Below are 25890 nucleotides of genomic sequence, written 5' to 3'. Positions count from 1 at the left end.
GATAAGATGATTGATGCAATTATGTACAGTGTTTTAAATGTTTAGTGCTGTAAATATGTTCAATGTTTATTCATATTATGTCAGTACAATGTCATTTATTTCATAAAACATCTTATGTCAGGTTGCGAGAACCAACATAAGCACTTAATAAATGTTCAAGTAGTGCTTCATAAACACATTATTCAGTGCTTATGAATGCGTCATTATGTAGGTAGCCTTCAAATAAAGTGTTACCGATATTCCTAACCCTAATGAGTTAAAGACAAGTGCATGTGAAGCACAGTGGCTTTTCCGAACCGGGTGTGAAGCCCAAATCTCACATCCCATCCTGATTTCACTTCCCAAGGGACCTCGGGCACAGTTAGCAAGCTAGCATGTTCTCTTTATCATGCAAACCATTACAGTAAACTGTAAAGCTTCATCGCAGGCTTTACTACTAGGTTATCCTCTTGCTAAGTGTTAGCATTAAATGGATTTCCACCACTCATAGGCCACTGATGGGTAATTACAGCTTCTTTACCTGTATGATTTTTCGTACCAATAAGCACATAGTACTTCAATGGAAGGTAATATTATCTGCTAACCAAAATACTGGCTAGCCCTAAAAACGTCGGCAGCAGAAATGCCTGAAACAAAAAGACGCCCTACTGCTTGAACTAATTATAACCAAAAAAAGAAAAGACTTCCTAAATCACCCAAGCATCAGCAGATTCTAAGTAGCTCCCCTGGCAGCTTTATGTTCAAAAGCAGCCGTTGAAGCAGCTGAAACATCCGTCTTTCGCCCTTTTACCAGAACCAAGTTTGTAAATACTTCAGCATCTTGTGCAATGATAGGCTCCTCAACAGCAATCAAAAGTTGCTGCGATCTGGCTGCTGCAACTCTTTGATATCCCAAACATGCCTCCGGCTCTATTGTGAAATGATTCATTCAATAACATCCTTCACTTTACTTACTTAATAGGAAGCTATTTTCTTTTCCTTCACTTTTGAATTACAGCTCATTTCACTTTGTCTTGAGTTGGTGTAATGAAACTGTGGAGAGGGTTATTTATCTGTCAAAAAAAACAGCTTTGCTTTAAAATAAAATAAAAAAAAACTCCATAAGCTGTTTATTTATATTTGTCCCCTCAGACACAGTTGATTTCCCTCGCATTTCATAGAAAGATATCCTCATTTCATAACAACATTATATCAGGTCATTGTGAGACATGGCAAATTGATTCGATTCGCAGCTCCAAGAGCCTGAAATAGGCCTCAAAAGCCACCCAGAAGAGCCGGTGCTGTACACGAGTGGCGTGCAAATCAGCCAGAATCATAATTTCGGGCTCTGTGATTTCATCCGTGTTAGAAATTGGCCAAGTTCAAAGAAGAAGAGGGGAAAAAAAACGATTGGTTTACTGGCGATGCGTATCAGCGAAGGACAAGGCGAATGAGCCACCCTTCTATCTCCGTGCCATTTCCTTTTAAAGGATCAATGGAGATAGCCGAGAGAGGCCATAAGCTCGACCCCTGCCTACACTCCAACAGCTTGTCTGATGATGAAAGCCGGGGTTAAGGGCTTGAAAAGAGCACAGCCGTGTGTGTCTGCATGCTAATCAACTCCATTGACACGTGTGGTATGAAAATACAAACAGCCTCGCAAAGACGGAAAAAAAGTGATTTGGCAACTGAACCGATGAGTCTTAATCCTTGGCGCAAGCTAAACTGTCGCAACCACCAACACGGGGACCAATTATTGCATTCATTCTAGCACTAGCATGTGTGGCTTAGCTGACACAGGCCCTGTTTTAGCTTTTATTCATGCTTTTTTTTTGCTCTTCTCACAGTATAACAATATGTGCAGGATCATGAAGTCTACTTTCACCCAGACGGCGGACCATGACCAAACTTATGTTAACAGCAAAACTGACACTTAGCATTGTGAAACAAGCTAGCATGATGAAGCCCCACCTTCCAGAATCAGTAGAAAGAGTCAGGACCAAGTCCAAATAAATATGGAAGAGAGGGATTGCCTGGCACAGTTTTCTTCTCTCTGACATTTATCCCAGACACACATACATTAGGATATTAGCAGCAAACAAAAGCTGTACGTCTTAGATAAAAAAAAAAAGACAAACACCTTCAATGTCAAAAAATATTTCCTCAAATTTAACACATGGTTTCATGCCAAGCACTCGTGACAACCAGCCCCAACATGGTTGAATGAAGCAATAAATAGCTAGAATCAAATTTCTGACATTAAATGAAAACAATCTGTTATGTACAGTGGGGTAAAAAAGTATTTAGTCAGCCACTGATTGTGCAAGTTCTCCTACTTAGAAAGATGAGAGAGGTCTGTAATTTTCATCATAGGTTCACTTCAACTATGAGAGAGAATATGAGAAAAAAAATCCAGGAAATCACAATGTAGGATTTTTAAAGAATTTATTTGTAAATTATGGTGGAAAATAATTATTTGGTCACCCACAATCAAGCAAGATTTCTGGCTCTCACAGACCTGTAACTTCTTCTTTAAGAAGCTCTTCTGTCCTCCACTCGTTACCTGTATTAATGGCACCTGTTTGACCTCGTTGTCTGTATAAAAGACACCTGTCCACAGCCTCAAACAGTCAGACTCCAAACTCAACCATGGCCAAGACCAAAGAGCTGTCGAAGGACACCAGGAAGAAAATTGCAGACCGGCACCAGGCTGGGAAGAGTGAATCTACAATAGGCAAGCAGGTTGGTGTGAATAAATCAACTGTGGGAGCAATTGTAAGAAAATGGAAGACATACAAGACCATTGATAATCTCCCTCGATCTGGGGTCCACGCAAGATTTCATCCCATGGGGTCAAAATGATCATGAGAACGGTGAGCAAAAATCCCAGAACTACACGGAGGGACCTCATGAATGACCTGCAGAGAGCTGGGACCAAATTAACAAAGGCTACCATCAGTAACACACCACGCCAAGAGGGACTCAAATCCTGCAGTGCCAGGCGTGTCCCCCTGCTTAAGCCAGTTCATGTCCAGGCCCATCTGAAGTTTGCCAAAGAGCATATGGATGATCCAGAAGAGGATTGGGAGAATATCATGTGGTCAGATGAAATCAAAATAGAACTTTTTGGTAAAAACTCGTGTTGTGTTTGGAGGAAGAAGAATGCTGAGTTGCATCCCAAGAACACCAGACCTACTGTGAAGCAGTAGTTTTTCTGCAAAGGGGACAGGACGACTGATCCATGTTAAGGGAAGAAAGAATGGGGCCATGTATCATGAGATTTTAAGCCAAAACCTCCTTCCATCAGTGAGAGCATTGAAGATGGAACGTGGCTGGGTCTTCCAGCATGACAATGATCCCAAACACATTGCTTGAGCAACGAAGGAGTGGCTCCCTAAAAAGCATTTCAAGGTCCTGGAGTGGCCTAGCCAGTCTCCAGACCTCAACCCCATAGAAAATTTGTGGAGGGAGTTGAAAGTCCGTGTTGCCCAGCGACAGCCCCAAAACATCACTGCTCTAGAGGAGATCTGCAGGAGGAATGGGCCAAAATACCAGCTACAGTGTACAAACCTGGTGAAGACTTGCAGGAAACGTTTGACCTCTGTCATTGCCAACAAAGGTTATGTATTGAATTGAACTTTTGTTATTGACCAAATACTTATTTTCCACCATAATTAACAAATAAATTCTTTAAAAATCCTACAACGTGATTTCCTGGACTGTTTTTCTCCTTTTGTCTCTCATAGTTAAAGTGTACCTATAATGAAAATTACAGACCTCTCTCATCTTTCTAAGTAGGAGAACTTGCACAATCAGTGGCTGACTAAATACTTTTTTGCCCCACTGTATTAAACCAAGTCAATAAAATATTAGTAATGTTTCATTCATTTTAAATGGTTAACTTTAAACAGTGGTGGACAAAGCATACAATCCCTGTTCAGTGAAAAAAATAACAATTACAGAAGTAGACATGATCTATATGTGTGTTGCATTTAAATAATAATATTTAATACATATAATGCAAGTAGTTTGGATTCAAAATTATGTTATGATCATCTTACAATAACTTAGAATCGACAATCAGGTAAGAACAATTCGTTAAAAATTTAATGTAAATTTAATATAAAAACTGTAGTCTAGTTGTGTTATTTGATGTGCATGCAGCGTACATATGTTGTTGACAACAGCCCTACACTGCAGGCTGATGTTTGTATTTCTATTGTTTCTTAACATTAGCACTATTGTTGGCTTTCAAAACACATAAATATATAGCTGATTTATTTCTACTAACTAAAATGAATATATTCTCAATATTTCTCTTTAAAACATTTCTATTAAGTATATTTATCCAGGAAGATTTTTTAGTTGTTTTCCTGACCCACAAATTAACACAGTGCCAACCACCCTTTGTACCAACTTACCCCGTTTTATGCGAGTCTAGCCTAATTTTGTCTATAGAAAAGATTAGTGACATTTTTTAACAACTCCTTTGTCGCAACACAAAGCCAACGTGTAAATCTTTCCCCTCGAATGTCACTGGATCCTCTAAATTTTGAGGTCATTAAGTAGTCAAGATGCAAATATTGCTGCATACATGCTACATTTATGTGCATCTTACGCATTTATGTGAAAGTAAGGCTACTATGGAAACTACGCACTACTTCACCATGATTGCACAGCACCACCCATTAATTATAGCCAAGGCTGCAAAGGCACTTGACTGCCATACTCGAGAAAGTTTCTTGGTCTGCACTTATTGTTGAGTTGTTAGGTTTATTTTTATGATGTAAACGTACAGGAGTTTAAATGCAGCATAGCAATGCTGCAATTAAGAACCTCATAAATAAATTAACAGTGATACAGTTGTATGCAAAATTTTGGGCATTCCTGGTCAATTCAAATTCTTAGTTGAAATAAGTGTTTGCTCAAATAACTGCACATTCTCTACATAGAACACTCTGCTGCATATTTTAATGCACAATTAAAATGTCTACTTGTTGAATTTAACATATTAGTAAAAGTCATGGCACATTTTAAATGTCATGGGTTTTTTTTTGGTTCATTTTTTCCACTAAATAGTACCAGATAAAGTGCTAACCACTAAATAAAGTGCAAGTTAGCAGAAAATTACATATTTCAATTTATTCCCTGTAAAAGGTGTGTTAACTTATTTTGTACTTAGAAAATCAACAAAATGTGTAATTTTACCTGAATGTTTTTGAGTGGGATGTGTGAAGGACAAACACATAGGCTTTGAAACTTGCCAGTTAACCACAGATTTTTCCCATTGAGCTTTTCACACTGCAAAAAACTGCTCAGACCCAATGATCACTCCGATGTCAACGGGGAACTGCAAAATGATGACACAATCTCAGAGGTCTTTGGAGGAGAAGATTAAAAATAATAGGTGTGACCACTGACTCTGCCACAGATTCCAGCATATACACTCTATCCAGCACATGCTAAGTGACTCCCTGTAGAAGGTTGCTCTGTTTCAGGAGCAGATGACGGTTGGCATGTTTCTGGGATAATAGGATACGCCTCATTGTGCAAGCTTATTGGATCTTCCTGAGAGCTATAAGTGGTGATACAAAAATTGAATGCAACCCTCACCCCCACCCCCCCATGACACCCCCCACCTGGCTCTCATTCTTTTCTTTCTTTTCGCGTTATTACATCAGGTTAAGGAAGAATGAGATAGGCAAACAACTCTTGAGCTCTTTCAGGCAGAGCCGTTGCTTCAAGACAATGCTCTAAATTCCTCCTCCGCTACTTCCCAAAGATAGTTCATGTAAAGAGAACAAATTAAGGTAAATGGTTGTATTTCACAGATCATCTGTGGAGAATGGATCACACTCACTGCTTGGTAAGTCAGGGAAGTCTGAAACTCGTTTTAATTGAACTGCTCAATCACACACGTTAAAGGCAGCAACGTGATCCCAATTAATGCAGAATGACAAACAAGACTCTGCATAATGAGCAGCAAGAAATACTGAAACTGACACTGATCTGATATTATGCTTTGAGATGAGCCATTTTAAGTTCGGCTGTAATGCTTAGTCAACAAAGTCAACCACAGTAATTATGAAAAATTGTCAATGTGGATTTTTCCTCGTCAATGCATGATAACAATGTGCCTATTACTTAGGGATGTGCATATTACGATGGCATTTTAGGGCCAATATAAAAATAAATAAATAAATAAAATAATAGACTTTGAAAATGTAATATTTTGAGAAAGTCATATGGTATGCCTTTTTGAGAATAAAGTCATAATTTTTTGACATAAAAAGTCGTGCGGTATGCCTTTTTGAGAATAAAGTCATAATTTTTTGACATAAAAAGTCGTGCGGTATGCCTTTTTGAGAATAAAGTCATAATTTTTTGACATAAAAAGTCATATGGTATGCCTTTTTGAGAATAAAGTCATAATTTTTTGACATAAAAAGTCATATGGTATGTCTTTTTGAGAATAAAGTCATAATTTTTTGACATAAAAAGTCGTGCGGTATGCCTTTTTGAGAATAAAGTCATAATTTTTTGACATAAAAAGTCGTGCGGTATGCCTTTTTGAGAATAAAGTCATAATTTTTTGACATAAAAAGTCGTGCGGTATGCCTTTTTGAGAATAAAGTCATAATTTTTTGACATAAAAAGTCATATGGTATGCCTTTTTGAGAATAAAGTCATAATTTTTTGACATAAAAAGTCGTGCGGTATGCCTTTTTGAGAATAAAGTCATAATTTTTTGACATAAAAAGTCATATGGTATGCCTTTTTGAGAATAAAGTCATCATTTTTTGACATAAAAAGTCATATGGTATGCCTTTTTGAGAATAAAGTCATAATTTTTTGACATAAAAAGTCGTGCGGTATGCCTTTTTGAGAATTAAGTCTTAAAGTTATAAGAATAAACTCATTATTTTGAGGATAAAGTAAGTTATTTGTAGGGGGGCTGCCATGACGCGTTGGGCTCTCTGTATTGGTGACAACTAAGACTCAAGCATGCTGGATTTCTACTCTATTGGGAGGGGTAATTTTAATTATCCTTCTCATTGTCTCCTGTGAAACTACATGCCCTCTTCAAATGACACGGTCGGTACCAAGCCTTGTACATGGCCACTGTCTGCGAGTTCTCCCTCAATAAAACGGACTGTTTCCTCCAAGTCCTTCTGGCCCTTCTTTATTGTAAATAAACACAGTTTCTTGCACAGCCGCTTCTTTAACTAATAACAATCTGGTGCTGATGTGCCAGGAGACTGAGTATTTCTTTATGGGTGAAATCGACATGAAAGTATAATCCTACCATCTCTTCAATGCCCATTATTTTAACAGAAGGATGTCGCTACCTTCCTTTTGCAAACCATTTGGCCACAATATTGTGACTTTTCCTAGTAAAATCCCACTGTAATGTCATAATTCTACAACTTTTTATCAAGATATTATGACTTTAGTCTCAAAGTCTATTCTTTTATTTTTTTTTACAGTGGCCCTAAAACACCATCATAGCACACAGGTGTTCTAGTGCTCAGAAAAAAAAATTGAGGTGCCAGTATTCTGGCATGAGTTATTTCTTAGCAATAAGACAATTCAGTAAAACGTCAACTTTCCTTGTATTTATGATTTTGCTGCACTGAAACAAGTGCCTGAATATAAGCATGGCTAAATCACTAACTAGGCTAGCTACTGTAGCTGATATTAGCTAGGTCCATAACTAATGAAAATATACTTCTCTGACAAATATTGTGTTAGCACATCATCTGCTGAGGAGAAAATGCCTTGTATGTAGGATGATCTTAGCACAATAGCTAACCTGAAGAGGAAGCCTCTATTACTTGACACACAAACATTCCAATCTCCCTCAGCTACTTCTGAATAATTCAATATGGTCATCTGTGTGCTGCTATATATACACCGACCATCCACTCTCATAAGCACACCTCCTTGTATCCACACTCATTGTCTATTTTTGGGCGGTGGATCATGCTAAGCACTGCAGTGACATTTACCTGGTGGTGGCATGAGTGTGTGTTGCATTGGTACGAGTGGATCAGACCCAGCAGCTAATATGACTTTTTTGTTTCACTGTAGCACAAATGGAATTAAAGATAATACAAGTAATAACAGTTATTTACACCACACTTTTATCATCCTCTGTGATTATTGTGACTTCTAAAGGTTAAATCTATAAATATGCATTTGAGTTGAAAGAAACCAGCAGAGAATCAGAGCTACTGTGAAAGGTCATAATCTAGATCTAATTTCAGGTGAGGAAGGCAACCATTTTTCAAAAATGACACAAAAGAAGCTCAAAGACTCCATTTTATGGAAAATATGACAATTGTTCTCATTCGGTCTTAGATGACAGCCAAGTTTGCATTCAAGGCCTATCTCCTCTCTAGCTTTCTGTGAGCCAACTGACCCTATTTTCTACTCAGCATGATTCCTCCATCCATACTATGACCTTCTGCATGAATGAACTTGTCTCAGCTGGGTGACTCTATTCTTAACCTGTGAATGGCTAGTTCATGGCCAGCGTCTGGATCAATATGTTACAGTGCTGTACCTCAAGAGGTTCTTTACCCAAGTGCCACCACAAGGATAGATTTTTTTTTTTCCAAAATCTGGTAGCAGAGAAAGACGTGTGCTAGCAAGTCTTTGTGTGGTCTAGAAGGGAGCCAGGACGTACCATTTACCACCACTACAATATCGCGGAAATCGATCTCGCCTCGAGCCTCCACTCGTGCCTCACAGCGGTACACTCCCTCATCCTCTTTGGCCACTTTCAGGATCTGAAGGTTGTTGTTGGGAAGGACCTGGAGCCTGTCTTCAGTAAGGAAAAAGAAAAAGGCAGAAGAAAAGAAACAGAGAGATAAAAGGTCAGGCATTATTTCATGTATAAACAGCAATGGCTGTATTTCTCTAAGAATATATTTTGGAAAGCCTCATTTCATTGTTATAGAGTCACTTGTGCATTGATAATAAACTGTAACCGTAAACTAGCATGAAATTCAACAGCACTATGCACTGTGTGTATAAATAAAAGTTTATTTAAAACTAATTATCCTGGCAAAAAGTGCATTTGTTCTTGTAATAAACACCACATATCTTGAATATATCTAAAATAAAAGCAAAAAGGCATAAATCCAGTAAAATGAGTACATCTTGTTTGAAGGACAAAGTTTGAGTCTTGATTTCTCTGATACTCCCAGTCACTACATTAATTTTTCATAAAGTCATATAAAATGAACCCGATTACTCAAACCAGGAACTATATGATATCTTCAAACAATACTGGCCATCTTCAAAGAGACAGAGAGAACAAACACTGACACACATCACTTGCTACTCTATTGAAAAAGAAAACCTTTTACTGCTATCATATCAAACTACACATAAAAGATTCTTTAGATCTGCATATCTTACTTAGAAAAATGGTTCTCTAAAGAACCCTCTATTGAGAGGTTCTTTAGTAGGGCTGGCTAGACAGCCTGACCCAAATGCTCACTCTCAAAACCACCTTTGACAATGATAATACTTTCATATTTTCATCAATATTTCACAATTAACCACAAAAATTCTAAATATGTCCTTTATCAATGTTTCGACAGAACCAATACGCTTCCAATGAAAACAACGCTTTTCAACACACCACCTGCGATAGACATGCACCTTCCATCGGTCAAAACAGTCGCATCTATTCCATCTGTGAGCAAATCTGCAGCCACACCGGCCCTTACCCTGCAGATAAGACTGGTCACCCCAGGCCTATACAGTAGGTGTTTTGGATAAAATGGCCAGTGTAGCAGAAAGATAGGAGAAACTAATAAACGCAACTCAGCGGAGTTTAACCTGGAGAACTATTTAGCTAGTAGATAAAAAGTTAAAGGAGTAATTTGATTTGTAATAAGATCTAGTTCAGGTCCTTTCATGGTGCTATTAAATCACCTTCTTTCACACTCGCTCCCATCTCACACCTTCCTTACACTCAGCGTTCATTAGATGTGACCCAAAGTTAAGAGCTAGAGTTATTGCTCAGTGCTAACAAAAAGACCATGCTGAGTTTATCCAATAGACGGTCTTACAATTCATCTCGGTTAGATGTAGGCAACCAATTCACTCGTGCAACTCTTTTTTTCAATATTAATGTGCATTTGGATGCACTCTCCTACCTTTAGCTTGTGTTTATTTATTTATATGTTTGAAAAAGGCAGAAAGCAAAAAAGACATTTGCTCAGGAAGAATCAGGTTTCCTGAACTAGATCTATTAGAAACACAGAATTAGTGGGAACACAGGGCAAAATTGGACTGGTGGAAACCATTCTAGTTTTGCGATAACTCAATAATCAATAGCGTGTGTCTTTTTTTTAATTTCACATCATCAAGTTGCTCTTACTATTCCTTTTTTGGTGAAATCTTCTATGTCATGTCATAAATTTATCCAGACCAAAAAACACTCAAAAAAATTTGCAATTTGATGTTTTGTTTCAAACCTAAGCTAATTCTTAATATTTTAAAAGTGTAAAATTGAATCTGCAGTGTTCAAAATGGTCTTTCGTAACAAACTGTTACTGTCATTTTACTCTGCCATAATGCCGCTGCTCTCATTCTGAACCCAAAGCGTAAGCCAGACAAGGCAATTATGTACATTATTCTCACACCTCTTGCTTGGTGAGCTAATTAACTCAGAGAGGACAGACTAGCCAGGAGCAAGTGTGCGACTATATCTTCTACTGTGAGTGACCACTTGCATAACTGAGGTGTTATCTATAAAGTCAGTGAGTGTATTTTAAAAACAATCCTGAAATGATGGCTTGGTCTGCTAAAAAAAAAAAAAAAAATAATGTTCACTACTGGGCACTGCAATATAAACCAGCCTGTGGTTTCTGTGTTGGGATCTGGAATATTCCATCTGTTCATCACTACATCCACAAATGAAATTATGATAGTTATCAGTGTTCATAAGAGCTATTTTTGGGGTCTACTAGAATATATTTACATACTTCAGTGTTCCAAAAAACATAATTTTCCATCCATCCATTTTCTAAGCCGCTTCTCCATCAGGGTCGCAGGGGGATGCTGGAGCCTATCCCAGCAGTCTTCGGGCGGAAGGCAGGATACACCCTGGACAGGTCGCCAGTCCATCGCAGGGCAGACAGACAGACACAGACAGTCACTCACACACTCACACCTAGGGGCAAATTAGCATGTCCAATTGGCCTGACTGCATGTGTTTGGAAACCGGAGAACCCGGAGGAAACCCACGCAGACACGGGGAGAACATGCAAACTCCACACAGAGAGGACCCTGGCTGCCCGGTCGGGGAATCGAACCCAGGCCCTCCTCGCTGTGAGGCAATAGCGCTACCCACTACGCCACCGTGCTGCCCATAATTTTCCTCATACTGTAAATCTCTGTTCACCTTCTGTCTGAAACTGTTAGAGCTTTTGTGCCCCACCTCCTGTTGAGCCCAGTGTGCTCTTACTGGTCAGCTTGCCCACTCTGTTCTGTTTGGTTACGCGCTAGAGCAGTTCTGCCCCCGTCTTGCACTCTGCAGACTGGGACACAGAGCAGAGAGAGGCCACAGTAGCACGCTGAAGCATTCACACAGAATCGATCCAGCAGAGTTGGGCAGAGGAGAGTACATAAACGGAATGAAACAATGAAATATGGTCCTTTTTCTCACTCACTGCCTTTTTCTCACTAATGCCACTCCCTCTCTTCTTTCATTCACCCTCTAGCTCGCTCAACCAGAGCTGCTTTCTCTTAGCCAACTTTGAAAGTTGTTTAAACAGCAATCAACGAATCCTCCTCATTCTGCCTTTAAGGAACCTACTGTGACAGCGTCTTTCTCTTATAATAGGCTAGTTCTCACTGTTCATGTGGGGAGTGGAGTGCATTTAAGACTGGCAGTGAAATTTGGGCACAACAATAAAAAGAATAGCTCTCAAATATGACACAATACCCTTCGTTCTTACCAAAGAGCTGGTAAAAAAACAAGAACCAGATTGTTCACAAATGTAGCATCACTAAGACAGAGCCTTCTCTCTTGAGCAGCTGTAAACACCGGTGTGGCGATGTTCCCAGAGTTCGATCCTGAAAGTCAGGTCAGTGTCTTCTCAGCATTGCTACAAAACTGAACAAACGTTTCCCTGCCTCCAGTAGGTGCTGTGTGTGCCAAGCTTGCCAATTGGTGTTAAATAACAGCTGTGTCTATGAGGATGAAAGATGATGTCATCGTGTAACAGAGAAAAGGGCTAGAATTCCAATGAGATGTTTCAGGCAGCTGAGAAAAGTGGTTTCTGTGGAAGAGGGTTATTCCTTTTGGAGTGTACTTTGAGTTTTGTGACTTTACAGACCATTTACATGTATACTAAGCTATGAAAGACACTAAGCCACTAAAGGAAAGGGGATAAACCAGAAAAGCATAAAAGGTGCCATTTAAAACTATATTAAGCAAAACAGAAGCCATATGTTAATTGCATCCAGAACGTCTCTGGGATCAAGCTCATCAGATATGGACTAATGCATACTGTGGTCTAAATGAGTCATCATTTCAGATTGCTTGTGGAAATAAAGGCCTACATGTTTTTCAGGCTAAAGAAGAGAAGACTGTTACCGGTGTAAGGTTCAAAAGTCAGTTCTGTGATTGCATGGGTAAGCTGCACAACAGTAAAGGCAACAGTATAGCTGTGTAATCAGATGCGGGTACTAGATTGGCTTCCTTGCAGTCCAGAATAGTCTCCTACTGAAAATGTGTGCCTTATGAAAAGCAAAGTGATCACAGTGAAGGCCATGGTTGCACTGCTGAAGTCTTTTATAGCAGAAAAGTGTAAAAAAAAAACATCACCTTCAAAACTGGATCATTTGGTGCCTTCAGTTAGTGTTGTTAATAGATACATACACAGTGTAAAAATGCTCTGTTTTCCAAAGTGAAATGATTAATCACTGTTTTTGGTTTTCACACAGTATCAACGTTTTTGGAGTTGACAACACACATACTTTGTGTTTCAGTGTTCATAGTTTTCTGCACCTTACAATCCCTTCAAACACAGGTAGGTGTGGGATCACATACAAAAATGCCTGACAACCACCTGCTAGAAGTGATGTATCCCTTAAATGACAGGATTCATGCTTTTCCTGGCACCAGAATGAAGCAGATTTGGGCCCTGCAGTCTAACACTGACCCATCAAAACTTCTCCTTAATGAACGCCTTAATGAAGCTTGCTGAAAGGATTAGAGAACATCATGGTGAGGAAAGTCATAGTTGGTAATAACAGAAGCTATTTTGTGGGCTTATTCAAAGGTGGTCAAAAGCATGGCCATGAAAGCTAGCTGATACTGGTTGTACAATAGTGAAACCACGCTGCGAGGCTGAAAGCAATTGACAGCACTGATACAAAGCCTAAGGCAAAGTGGTATTGGTGCTTTGCCAAACAACGCTGAGATCTTGACAGACCATCCTTTTTTATATAACAGCTGTGGCTAACAGTCACCAAGTCTGAGAGACTGTCTTTGACTAGTCTTTGAAGTCCTTCAGAACTCCTTCAAAACCAGCAGTAAAAATGTGAATGGCACTTATATTCTATATGTGGAAACACAAGTAGTCCATTACAGAAAAGACAGACACTGGCTGAGACTACCTTGAAGTTGAAGAAATCTTGCAGTATAATGGTTATTGCACTTGTACTCCATGCAGTGATTTAGCCTGGTGAAAACCATCCCAACCTCTCAAGCTTTCATTCCATTTCCACTTCACAGATTTATTCTGGCATTTACTCAATAGTATGTACATCTGCAAAACAGCTCTCCTGCTGGTTTTAGCACTCCGTTCCAATGTTGTTTTTGACACACTCTCACCAACTTTAACTAGACAGCACTGACAATATCCAAGTGGCCACTTGCAGTACAATAGAAATAGGGGGCAACTAAGAGCAGATTTTCCAACAGGAGCACTCTTGCTCTAGACTATTCTATCCAACCTGAGCCAATTAGCTGGCTAAGCAAAAGGTCTGAGTGAAATGTACATAATTGCTTTGTCTGATTTAAGCTTCAGGTTTAGAATGTGAGCACTGCCCCTTCGTTTTGTTGTTGCTATTTGTGTAGGTCTTAGCTATCTAACTAGCAAGCTAGCAGTGAGCTAACAAATTATGTCGTTATATCAGTCAGAGCAGTTTGCTGCATAAAGACTGCAGCAAATTAAATGATATAGTTTTAAAACAATACGGATTTGAAAGTATTTAATTGCTGTGGCTTATAAACAACTTTCTTTTTTCTTTTGAAAATAAATACATTTGTTCCCAATAATTTCGCGATACATTATCTATCTTTATGTTGATTCCATCTCTTCAAGGGGTCACCTAAAAACTTCGCTTCAAGGGATATATTCACTGCAGTTACTACATATTTAGGCTTTCTGAAAATGAATATGGAGGCATGCAGCCACTTTAACACGCCCAGGTAACAACCTAACAGTCCTGAGTAGGCAGAGTAGGCCTGGGTGACAGGGTGAAATAAAAAGATATCATCGCTGAGCATAACCCAAGTAACCCGATGGCACCGCATTAAAGGCCGTAATCGCCGTTTTGAAAATAAAGACCATTGTGTTTTTCAGGCCAAAGAAGAAAAGGCCCCTGGAGATATCGGAGTTACCGGTATGAAGTTCAAAAGCTAGGTCTAGATCATGGCATGAGTAATCAGAGAATGTGGGTGCTAGACTGGCATGCTTGCAGTAATGAATGCACATAATGAAGTGCAATGTATCACAATATAGGCCAAAGTTGCACAACTGAAGTATAACAGAAAAAAAGCTTTAAAAAAAAAAATACCCCTTCAAAATTGGATCATCTGGTGTGTTCAGACGTGCTGATAAAAGGTATAGCGATATAACTGGACATAGTCATGAGTGAAACGTAACTCAAGGCATTGTGTCAGTTGCCTTTTTGGGAAAAGAACTAGCAGAACAAGAGAGAATTAAGTTAACAGTAACTAACTTGTATTTGGAATTGGGATTTAAATTTCTTTCATAAATTGTGTCAGTGAGTCAGCTTCTTCTGTTTAAAAGATAGAAAGAGAAGGAGTTTTTTAAGAAGCTGAAATTTGAACACAGAAAAAAGCTATTTCAGATTTTATTAAAATTCATTCTTTTTCAGTCTGATATGTTCTCCTGGTAATGGAGAGAGATTCTGATGTGTCAAATCAGCAAACTATACATTACTGTTAATACAGTGATGAAACAGCCCTTGAGATGCTGTAGATAGCACACGTTAGGGTAAGCAGAAATGGAGGGTTAAGGTTGTTCAAATGGTTACAAAATTCGAAATATAAGCTCAGAAATCAAAGAAAAAAACAACGGATGCTATTAAATATTGAGTAATTGCAAAACTACAAGGTACAAGCAAATAACAGCAATTATATGCTTTGAAGTCTTTTTCCTCTTTGGAATTGGCAAGAGCTTTATTAACCAGCTGACCATGATAACACCTGTCCACACAAACAACAGTCTAATCTTTCAGAACTCATGAGACGGAGAATGGTTTTCACCAGGCTAATTTGTGCCCTACGTTCCCACTAATTCTGTGTTTGTAACTGACCTCATTCAGGTAACTACAATCCATTCTTTTTGCTTTCTTTCTTGTTCTTTGTCAAAAATAAATAAATAAAGTAACTAATTAAACAGGCAAAAAGGTATGAGTCTGCGTGCAAATAAGCAGTGCTACTGGAAAAAAGGAACTGCAAAGGTAATTTATTTTCTGCACAAGTAAATTTGCTGCCTCTAACAGTATTCACAACCTAGATGAGTTGTAAGACCATCTACTGGATGTCTTTTGAAAGACTTAATATGATCTTATAATCTTATAACCACGCAACAAAAATTCTTGCCCTTAACCTTGGGCCACATTTAATGAACATTGAGTGTAGCGAAGGCATGAGATGGGAGCTACAGCATCAAGACAGTGAATTAATGGAAACATGAAAGGACCTGAGCAACACCTTATTACAAGTAAAATTACTCCTTTAACTTTTTATCAGCCAGATTAATAGTACTCTGGATAATATGTACCATGCCAGTTTATTAGGTACTGTAGCTACACTCACTGGCAATTTTCTCCTAAACACTTAACCATTGTTTACCTGCTGTTTTTGCACTGGGCAGTACAGTACAGTACAATATGGTTACACATCCAAATGCAGAACTACCTGTACCCTGAGCATTCGTCCATTTACATCTGTAAGCATACCGTACTGTACTACCAAAAAAACCCTTACACACAAAGATGATTCTTCAAGGATCCTTAAAATAAAGAAAATGGTTCTGTATAGAATCATATACACTTTCCATGATCAGAGTTCTCTGCATCATTAAAGCGTTCCTCAGATTGACATAGAACCTGCTGTCTTTTTGAAGAGTGCTATACAGCACCAAAAAGGGTTCTTCTACTGTTACAGGCAAGACAGTACCTATGGTGGTGGGGGAGAGGAAGGCTAACAAATTGTATAGCAACAGATGGGCTACAGTCCATAACTATAAACCTGAAGTGCATTTGTATGGCAGGTGTTTCTGATAAAATGTCCAAAGGGGGTAACAGAGAGGTAGGTGCAGCTAATAAACACGTTTTCAACTTCCTTAAAAGGAGATCTAGTTTGCATATGATGCTGTTTTGCCCAGCCTCACAAAAGTCATTAAGGCCCAACAGAACTCAATAAAGTGTCATATCACAAGATGTTAAAGTTATCGTATTCTGATTCTGGTCAGAATTTTCCCTTTAGCAAAAAAGTCCTTTGTCAAAAAAAGTGAAAAAACCACCAAGCTGAGGATCTTATCCAGGGCTGTACCTTTTAAACGCAAGCTCCTTAACGAGAAAACATTATCATCAATCCTTGATACAGTTCTCTTTCATTTAAAGGACGTTTGAGAAATGAAATACCTCTCGGATTATGGCGCGAGCACACACACGCTCACACAAAGCCTTTCTTCCAGTTTTGTCATCCCTCCGTGATAAACACCAACCGTCTCTCTTTCATTCGGGGGATATATTTATAACCTTGCTCCCTAATTAGAATAAAGAAAAATGGGGAGAAATCTCCACCATGTAATCTCTTCAGCCGGCAAAGTGATGATAGCTTGTCAGAGTTCTACCTTTGAATTTCAATTAAAGGCCTGACACTTGAAAAAAGCTAGACAGGGGCTAGACAGGCAGCTAGGTGTTGTCCTTTGTGCAGTGCTAAGATCAGTGCATGTGGTGATGCTCTATGCTTTATTTCCATGTGCATCTGGAAAATCTTTCCAGCTCTAGCAGGGCCAGATCAGTAGCGTGTGGCCTATTTACTCTGCTTTTCAGACACTTGCAAGAAATGCAAAGGAGAGAAGCTTTCAGTATGAAATCACTTGGATACATAAGGCCTACGGTGTGAATGTTATATGCGTCTGTGCATTTTTAACCAACATGTCAAAGCTGAATCAACTTACTACACTATCTATACATACCTCAAGAATTTACGAAACACTGACAAAAATCTGCAAACTACTGTTTCTTTCCACTCAAAGTAGCCTTAATCTATAGCAGCCATGCATGATAGAATCATCTCCTAACATCTATATAATGTTGTTCTATAGTTTGGGTCTAAACATATCTTTCTTGTCATCACTTGGGCTGTGGTTCAGACCGAAAACCTCCAAATAAGGCTGAGACCCAGTCAAGAACCAAAAAAATAAGTCCTCTTCAAGGTTAAACCTTATTATTAATATTAATTACGTTGGTTCCACCTCCTGGTGACTATATGGATAGTGTTACTCCAGAATGTCCAGTTTTCTGTTTAGGTCTTTAGACTTCTGAATGGCTTGTTCATGATATGTTTCACAGTGTTCCATCCATCTTCCTGCCTGTCTTCCACTTTTACTTTCAACTGTTCCAAGAATTACTGTCTTCTCACAGCGTCAGAAACAAGACAGCTTCAGTTTGGTCATCTGGGCATCCGTAACACTTGATTTGGTCAAGAATCCATTTGATTGTTTTCTTTGCTGTGCAAGGTGCCCTCAAAAGTCTTCACCAGCACCAAAACTCAAAATCATCAAGATTTTTTCTGTCTCGCTTGTTGTTTGTTCAAATCCATAAAGAACAGCAGAAAAGACGACAGCCTGTACAATTCTGATCTTTGTTCTCAGATACACATCATTACATAAGAAGATCTTTTCAGGCTCTTTCATCCTTGTTCTGCAGAGCGCCAATCTCTGTCGTATTTCCCAACTGCAGGATTCTTTTCCATCGGTGGTAAAGTTAGCAGTCTTTCCTGTTGTCTCCACACTGAAGTGAAGTCCCATGTTTTAACTCTTTACCTTTGTAAGGGACTTCAGGTCTTCTTGATTTTTCCCTTCGAGTGTCATGTCATCCTCATTTCAAAGGTTACTGATTTTTGTTTCTTGAATCCTTGACCATCTTCCTCCCTCCAGTCCTATTTCTTTATTTATTTTATTATTATTTTTTAATAATATACTCAGCATACAGGTTGATGATAGGATACAACCCTGCTTTACTCCTTTGCCAACAAGGAACCAGTCTGTTTGTTCATTTTCTTCTAAGACTGTGGCTTGTTGATCAGTGAAGAGGTTCCTCATTAAAAGAACAAGGCTAGCAACATTAAAACTGAAGCGATTTAACTATCAGCTCAGCCTATAAATCAGACATTAATTACATGACAAAAAAAAAGATTTGCCCTAACAGTACGACCTTTCAAATTCAAATTGCTTTCGATACAGGCAGGTCCTAAACTGTCCAGTGCTGAGTCCCTCACTGTAGATTGACACTAGTGCGCTCAATGAACACATAATCCAGAGACAAAGTCATTTGATGTCTCTAATTCTGCTCTACACCAAGAAAGTGAGTTTGCATAGGTTGGGCATTACAGCGTTTTATACAAGGAGTTCTACTAACGGAGGTGCCAGCAACTTTGGAGTTGACATTTTATACACAAGACATCAAAACAAGAACATCACAATAATGTGTCGAACGCAGTCCGTGAGCAGTGCTTTAATTCTGAACAGAGAAAACGGTTTCTTACTGAAACGCTCAGGTGTGATCTCTCTGTTCTTATAGAACCAGGAGACCGCCGGGACAGGTGAACTGATGACATCACACACGACTTCAGCGTCCTCCCCCTGCCGAAACTCCTGAGGCGTCTTCACCTCCCGGAACGTCAGCTTCTCTGAGTGACCAAAACAGATGGCATTCATTACACATGAGATTTGGTGCCCAGCCTTTTTATACAATTTATCTGCCTTGTGGAGATTCTGGCCACAAACCCATTCCATTTATTAGCATCTATTCCATACAAATGAACCTTCAATTGTACATCTCACCTTAAGATCACGTGTGATAAGCAGCCGATTCACACTTTAGTTTTTACTGTTTTTAAATAAAATGTGACTCTAGAGGAGAAGGAATGAATTGAACTTCTGATTTAAGTTGGTGTAATAATTTTATTCCAAGTAGAGATGGAACAATACCATTTATTCTTTTGAGTTATTCTGAGTATCTGCCAGTCCGCTCATAAACAACAGCTAACTGCCTCAGCCACTCCTTGTTTTTCTGTTCTATGTGTCTATGTGTCATTTTTCTACATGCATAATCTCTACTGGGATATAATCCTGATACTCAAAACACATGAAGTGGTGTAAAAAGGGTCTGTGAGAATTTGTGCTATTACAGGCTACATTTGTTAAAGGACTGGATCTGATTCATTCCTTTTTCCCTCTGATACCTACACCTGCATTTTCAGCTGGTATTGTTAATACTGACACTTGCTAGTTGTTCAGTGCCACCGGACGTTTTAAGTAATTCTGAAATATAGTGATTGTAGGTTGGGAGACGACCTAACTAATTTCAGCAGTTCCTCATGTGTCATCCTGGGATCCATTGTCCACTCAGACCAGTAAAGATATACGTTCAGTTCTCTGCAGATCTTTAACATCTCGAGTTGTTGTAAACTTCTTAATTATTTCCCTGATAGTGGAAACCATATAAATGGGAATATACTTTAGTAAGATTTCACTCATAAGAATTTCTAGGGGTGCTGACAAATTTGGAACACACAGATTTATGCAAAAAAAATTTTTTATTGACAAGACATAGCTTTCTTTTAACCATTATACCTTCAACAGAGGCTACATTTTAATAATATTTTGAATGAAAGATAAAAAGCATTTTGCTTATGATTTCCAGGGGTGCCAATATTTGTGGAGGGAACAATATATGATATTGAATATGCTATGGATATACTCTCTATAAACTGATCCTTTGTCCACTGGTGTATTACCTGTTAGCCATATTAGCCTTATAGCTTCAGTGTCAAGTCAAACCAAGTGGAAAATCAAACACAAGGTCCTTCCACACTGTGGCGTATTCACAAATATCGCTGAGGGATTTAGAGCTAACTGCGCATTTTACACGAGGGTGAGGCTCAACATGATATTATTGGTTAATATTATTTTACCCTACCTGCTGTCGCACAGTGATGTACTCAAAACTCAGTTTTCCAAGTGTGCAAAAGACATGCATCACAATCAAGATTATGAGAAATCAAGCCTTTTGTGTTTTAAATTATAACGCAGGATTCAACATTAACAAATGCCCGAATAGTAAAACATTAATGTGGGATAGCAGCGTTAAAAATCACTTGCCCAGTCAGCAAGCTGGCGTTCGGCCATAAGGTACGTTTGATAGTGAATAGCCAATCACATGAATTAACGACGTTGAAGTCGTCAATTTTGATGTCAGGTTGACATTAAACTCTTGAATGCAGAACTTCTTTAGATATATACTTGAAAAATCAGACCCAGCACCAATTAGCCCTGCTCTAAGGACTCTGCATAGACTATTCTATGACTTAGAAGATAAGAAAGGGGCCACAACAAGGACTGTGTCATTTAATCAGGTTATAGGCCATCATAATTGAGGTAGTAAGCTGCTTGTGTATTAAGTGATTAGGGGTGAGCTTCCTAGAAGCATTTGGCATCACATTAACTCTTACACAGAGACAGCTCAAAATTCTAATTTGGACTGTAGGCTGGAGCTTTAGGAACACTAAATCTTTTGTTAACCACATATCAATCCTCTCTATCTGTAGAATATGGTCAATTAACACAGGCAGCATTTCAATATATTTCCCTGCTTGGAAAAGAACACAAGACTTGTTCTCTAGAAATATCATTATAATAGAAGCCAAAGGGCAGGTAATGTAGCAAAGCTTTCTGTTCTTTTATAAAGCACAAAATTATCATCCGTGGTAGTGGACCATACCCTATACATGCAACAGATAGAGCTGCTGGAGTACTTCTTGCAAGCCAATAAAGGATTCCTGTAAAAGAGCCAAATCACATTATTGTTATATAATAAAATATATGATATAAATTATATCAGAGCTAGAAATAAAAATAGAGCATTGTTGGCATGAAGTGTCATCTGGAATGACAGCCCACTGGTGACTCAGAGACACATCATGCTGGACATTGGACCGTCTGACTCATGCCATAAAAGGTCAGTATAAAAAAGAAACTTTAGTTTGTCCAAACATGAACTTACGATAGATTTCCAGCACCACTGTAGCCTCCTGAGTCTGTCCTTTGGCATCCACAGCCTGGCACCTGTATATACCAGCATCCTCAATGATGGCATTGTAGATGGTTAGTCTGGAGCGGACCCCCTCCGTGTGCAAGACTACCCTCTGGTTGGAAATTATGCGCTCGCCTTGAGGGTTGAACCAGTTCAAACTGATTGGCTCCCCAATGACTGGAAAAGAAAAAAAAAAAACAAAAACACTGTATAAAGTCAAATTAATCAAAGAAGCACTGAGGCACCAAAGTTAGTTATACCATTGGCTAGTATTGTTTGAAACTAGTGCTTTATATTATCAAATCTATCAGTATTTAATTTGTCTACTCTTTACTTTAAAGGACTCTACTGCCACTTTATCTCTTCCATTTGTCTAGTCTTGAAACCAACAAGTTACAGCTGTGTCCTCTCAAGAAAGCTATCATCAAAGGCGCCACTGACATTATGTTGCCTGTCAGAGACACGAACATCCACACAAGAATATTCACACAACTGCCTCAAACATCTTAACTGTGAGATCTCACACATTTAATAATAAAAAACAGGACAAAGTAAATAGATTCATTAAAAATTTTGAGCTCCATTCTTGCTTCACATCTAAAAACATCTACAGGTATTTCTTCCTATCCTTCCACTGAGTCTGAAACGATGTATACCTGTCAATAAGCCCCTACTGAGAAACAGAAATCGACAAAAAACTTTAATTGGGATTACCAGAAAACTTCTAAGACAGAACTTTGGAAGTTTTATTTAATTACAAATATCCAAAATACCAATATCATTACCATGTACACTTTTCAGTCAACTAATTAACAGCACTATTTAACAGTATGATAGGAAAAGCTAAAGGCCCTGTGGCTTGACAGCTTCAAAATTCAAACACGCACACATATGCAGAGTCCTCTGTGAACACCACACGATCTGGCTTTGTGTTTCAAATAAAAAAAAAGGAGGCTGACAAGAAGTCAAAATTGTCCTCTGATCATGGGGAGATGTGGTGCCCGCAAAGTAAGCAAAACAAGTACCCACACACACACACACACACACACACACACACACACACACACACACACAGGAAATGACTCGGTTACTCTAGCCAGGTAGTGCAGTCCACTTCCAGCTACCTCATATCTGGTACTCGCCATAATTTGCAATTCCTCTTTAACTCTGACAGCCAGCGCTTTTAATTAGAGCCCACAAGGAGAATTAGAGAGCACCATATGCAAACTCCAGGTGTGCTCCTCTGTAAATGCTGTCCTGCTGGAAGGTCATAAAAGCACCAGCTCTTTCCTCCTTGGCCTCTGAAATCAGAGGGGACTGGAGCCCGTGCATCTCCCTCAGAGAGAGCTGCGGAGGTGGGAAGCATGCTGCGGCCTCAGCATGCCCAAAGAACCGGCAGGAACCAAGAGGGAAGATGAAGATAAGCGAGACCAGGCTGGGTGAGCTGGCAGAGGAATTGCTAAGGACCGCAGGGGGGATGTGTGTGCGTTAGAGGGGCCAGGAGGGAGGAGATCAAGCCAAGGCAGGATCGACAGGGGAGAACAGGTGGGGGGGACATGGCGTTAATGGAGTTACAAGCCCAAGGGGTCCTAGCGTTAGCTTGGTAGAGCTGTGCCAATACTGCGATTAGTTGCTTAATAGCAATTCTAATTTTCATACTTACATTAAACCTTTGCATTTAAAATGATTGTTATCCATGTATTTATTCTGCATCTCTATGACATATTGCGTTTACAATATCAGCTTTTAGAGCTAACTTTGTCACATTCATGTGCTTGTAATAACCACAAAGTACACATGTGACAAATTAAAGGTAAAAACCATCCATCCATCCATTTTCTAAGCCGCTTCTCCATCAGGGTCGCCTGGCGGGGGGGGGGGGGGGGGGGGTTTAGGGGGCGGGTGCTGGAGCCTATCCCAGCAGTCTTCGGGCAGAAGGCAGGATGCACCTTGGACAGGTCGCCAGTCCATCGCAGGGCAGACAGACAGACACAGACAAATCAGGGGTAATTTAGTGCAACTGACTGCATGTCTTTGGACTGTGGGAGGAAACCGGAGAACCCGGAGGAAACCCACGCAGACCTGGGGAGAACATACAAACTCCAACATAAAAACCAACATAAATTAATTTATGTTTTCACAACTCCTAAAGCTCAGACCAGAGTTTGGGTTTTTGTGATGCTCTATCTTTTTCTTTGGAATCACTGCAAATAACGGTATCTTGGTAAGGGAAAACATCTTAAATCTAGTCAATATAGCTAATATTTCTCATTTTAATTTCGTTAAGTGAAATCATGTCACAACACTGGCAGATAACACTGCTTTTTTCAAAGCTTAAAACAAGTAAAAATATCTGCCCATACATTGTTGAAGTATATTAATAAAGCAATGAAATGATAACATCGCAGTAACGCAGGACCTCAAGTGGCTACTTGCTTTTATATTTTTTATATCTTTTGTTTTAATGTCAGCCAACAAAAAATATGAAAAAATACACATTTCTCAGAAAATAATTTGAATTATTATTAATAACAATTGACATAAACAAGTATTCTGCCAAGAAATGTAGTTGCTTTAGAGTTTGGTATCATTGCCAAATGACTGCTGGACTGCTGAATGAGAAAAACGTTTGGTCGCCCATCACTGGTCAATAAATGATGTTTTCTTTATTCTTTTGTTGTATAACAATGAACATATGATAACAGCACTAATTAATGCAAAAAAACGTTTGCTTTAAAAGTACTTTTTGGTCACCAAATTACCACCAAGTGTTTCATAGCACCAATCCAACGTCACCCCTCTCCTCACAGTGGGGCTGAATCTCAAGTGCTCGCTACATAAATTAGAGCAATACATTTTAAATACTGGATCCTGCACCCCAACTGTACATCATATAGCTACAAATAGTCATTTATAATGTAGCCACATCCACACTCGATAAACGATGCACTATTCATCTGCAGAGGCTAGATGCTGCTTGTGACTGAAACACAGACATTTGAAGCGTGTGCGCCATTCAAGTGACATTCTTTAGACTTTCACACTATCATTTTGCAGTGAGTCATATTGTATGTTAATTCAAGTCTGTGGTATTAATGATAGAGATGTTTAGACTGTTAGCTATCTTTTAGTCTGTTAGCTTTCAAGATGATTCAAAGATTAGTCCATTTACAGCATAAGGTTTTTCTGTGCTGTGGTGCAGTAATACAGAGTTCAGTTGTAGTGAATCAGATTTTAAGTATAAATCATTTTATGATATTCTTTCAACAAATGCAAAAAGATGCTTTGATTTAGCATTTTTAGTGAGAACTAGAGTGCACCAAGTAATACATGTAAGACATGGCTGTTTTTGCATTCTTTGAAACTGAATTTGGCAGGGATACGAGTAAATTTCACATCCCTCTCCATTATATGACCTACATTTTGTGTTATCTATCAGTATCTTATGATGGCATAAAATCCAGATCTATCCTTGAGCAAATGAATAATCTTATCCATTACGTTCCAAGAAAAGAATGACGTTTAAGGTCTACATGCCTGACAATAAGATTAATACAAATCAACATTATTTGATCTCTGCTTCTTTATGCCTGATTGTTTTAATTGTGCATCACTTTGAATTCCATCGATCCGGTTGCCAAAATCTGGGCCAAAGTATTGAAAATACTTTCTGCAGTCCATGTGACAAAACACCTCGCTATTGCTCATCTATCATTATTAGCAGCAGCTCATGCTGCATGAACAGTGCGAGCATCTGTAAGAGTTAAATGTTAAAACAGATGAATTACACTGGCTGTACGGCACTGATGTGCTGCTAGAAGACTCTGATTATCCGATTCCTTCAATTGGTGCGGACCATTCTCACAATGCAATTCTACCAACAGCAAACTGGGCCACATTTCGATTCACAAGCAGGCTGCGATTTTTGATGAACCATGGTTCCTGGTAAAGGGCTCACACGTAAAAATGGACCAAAGAAAATGTTGGGTTGATTCCCACCAAATAATATAAGCGCGAAAGCTCCCTGACTTAAGTGTTGAGCCACCACAAGCATCCAGAACAGCTTCACTGCACCTTGGCAGAGGTAATACTTGTCTCTGGAACTGTACAGGAGGGACACAACCCCATTCATCCAAAAGATACTCCTTCAATTGGTATAATGGTGGTGGAGAGCTTTGTCTAACTTATTGGTCCAAAATCTTCCATGGGTGCTCAGTTCTAAACTCTGATGAGATCTGGTGACCGGATGATCCACATCGTTTCCTTAGTCACCGAACCATTCCGTATCACCTTGTGCCCTGT

General features: G+C 39.1%; 1 protein-coding gene across 3 annotated transcripts in view; it reads right to left on the bottom strand.

The window, feature by feature from the left end:
• Window positions 1-25890, bottom strand: part of zgc:152904 (uncharacterized protein LOC767777 homolog) — a 450981-nt gene that overhangs the window by 98408 nt on the left and 326683 nt on the right. For all 3 annotated transcript variants that reach the window (XM_017701911.2, XM_017701913.2, XM_017701912.2), the window contains exons 3-5: window positions 21559-21765; window positions 19040-19183; window positions 8669-8806 (exon numbers count right to left, since the gene is read on the bottom strand). In XM_017701911.2, coding sequence (XP_017557400.1) covers window positions 8669-8806; window positions 19040-19183; window positions 21559-21765 — 489 coding nt within the window. The remainder of the gene's footprint in view (window positions 1-8668; window positions 8807-19039; window positions 19184-21558; window positions 21766-25890) is intronic.

Source organism: Pygocentrus nattereri, chromosome 12 (assembly GCF_015220715.1).
Source record: "Pygocentrus nattereri isolate fPygNat1 chromosome 12, fPygNat1.pri, whole genome shotgun sequence".
Lineage (NCBI taxonomy): Eukaryota > Metazoa > Chordata > Actinopteri > Characiformes > Serrasalmidae > Pygocentrus > Pygocentrus nattereri.
This window is presented reverse-complemented; position numbering and strand designations above follow the sequence as displayed.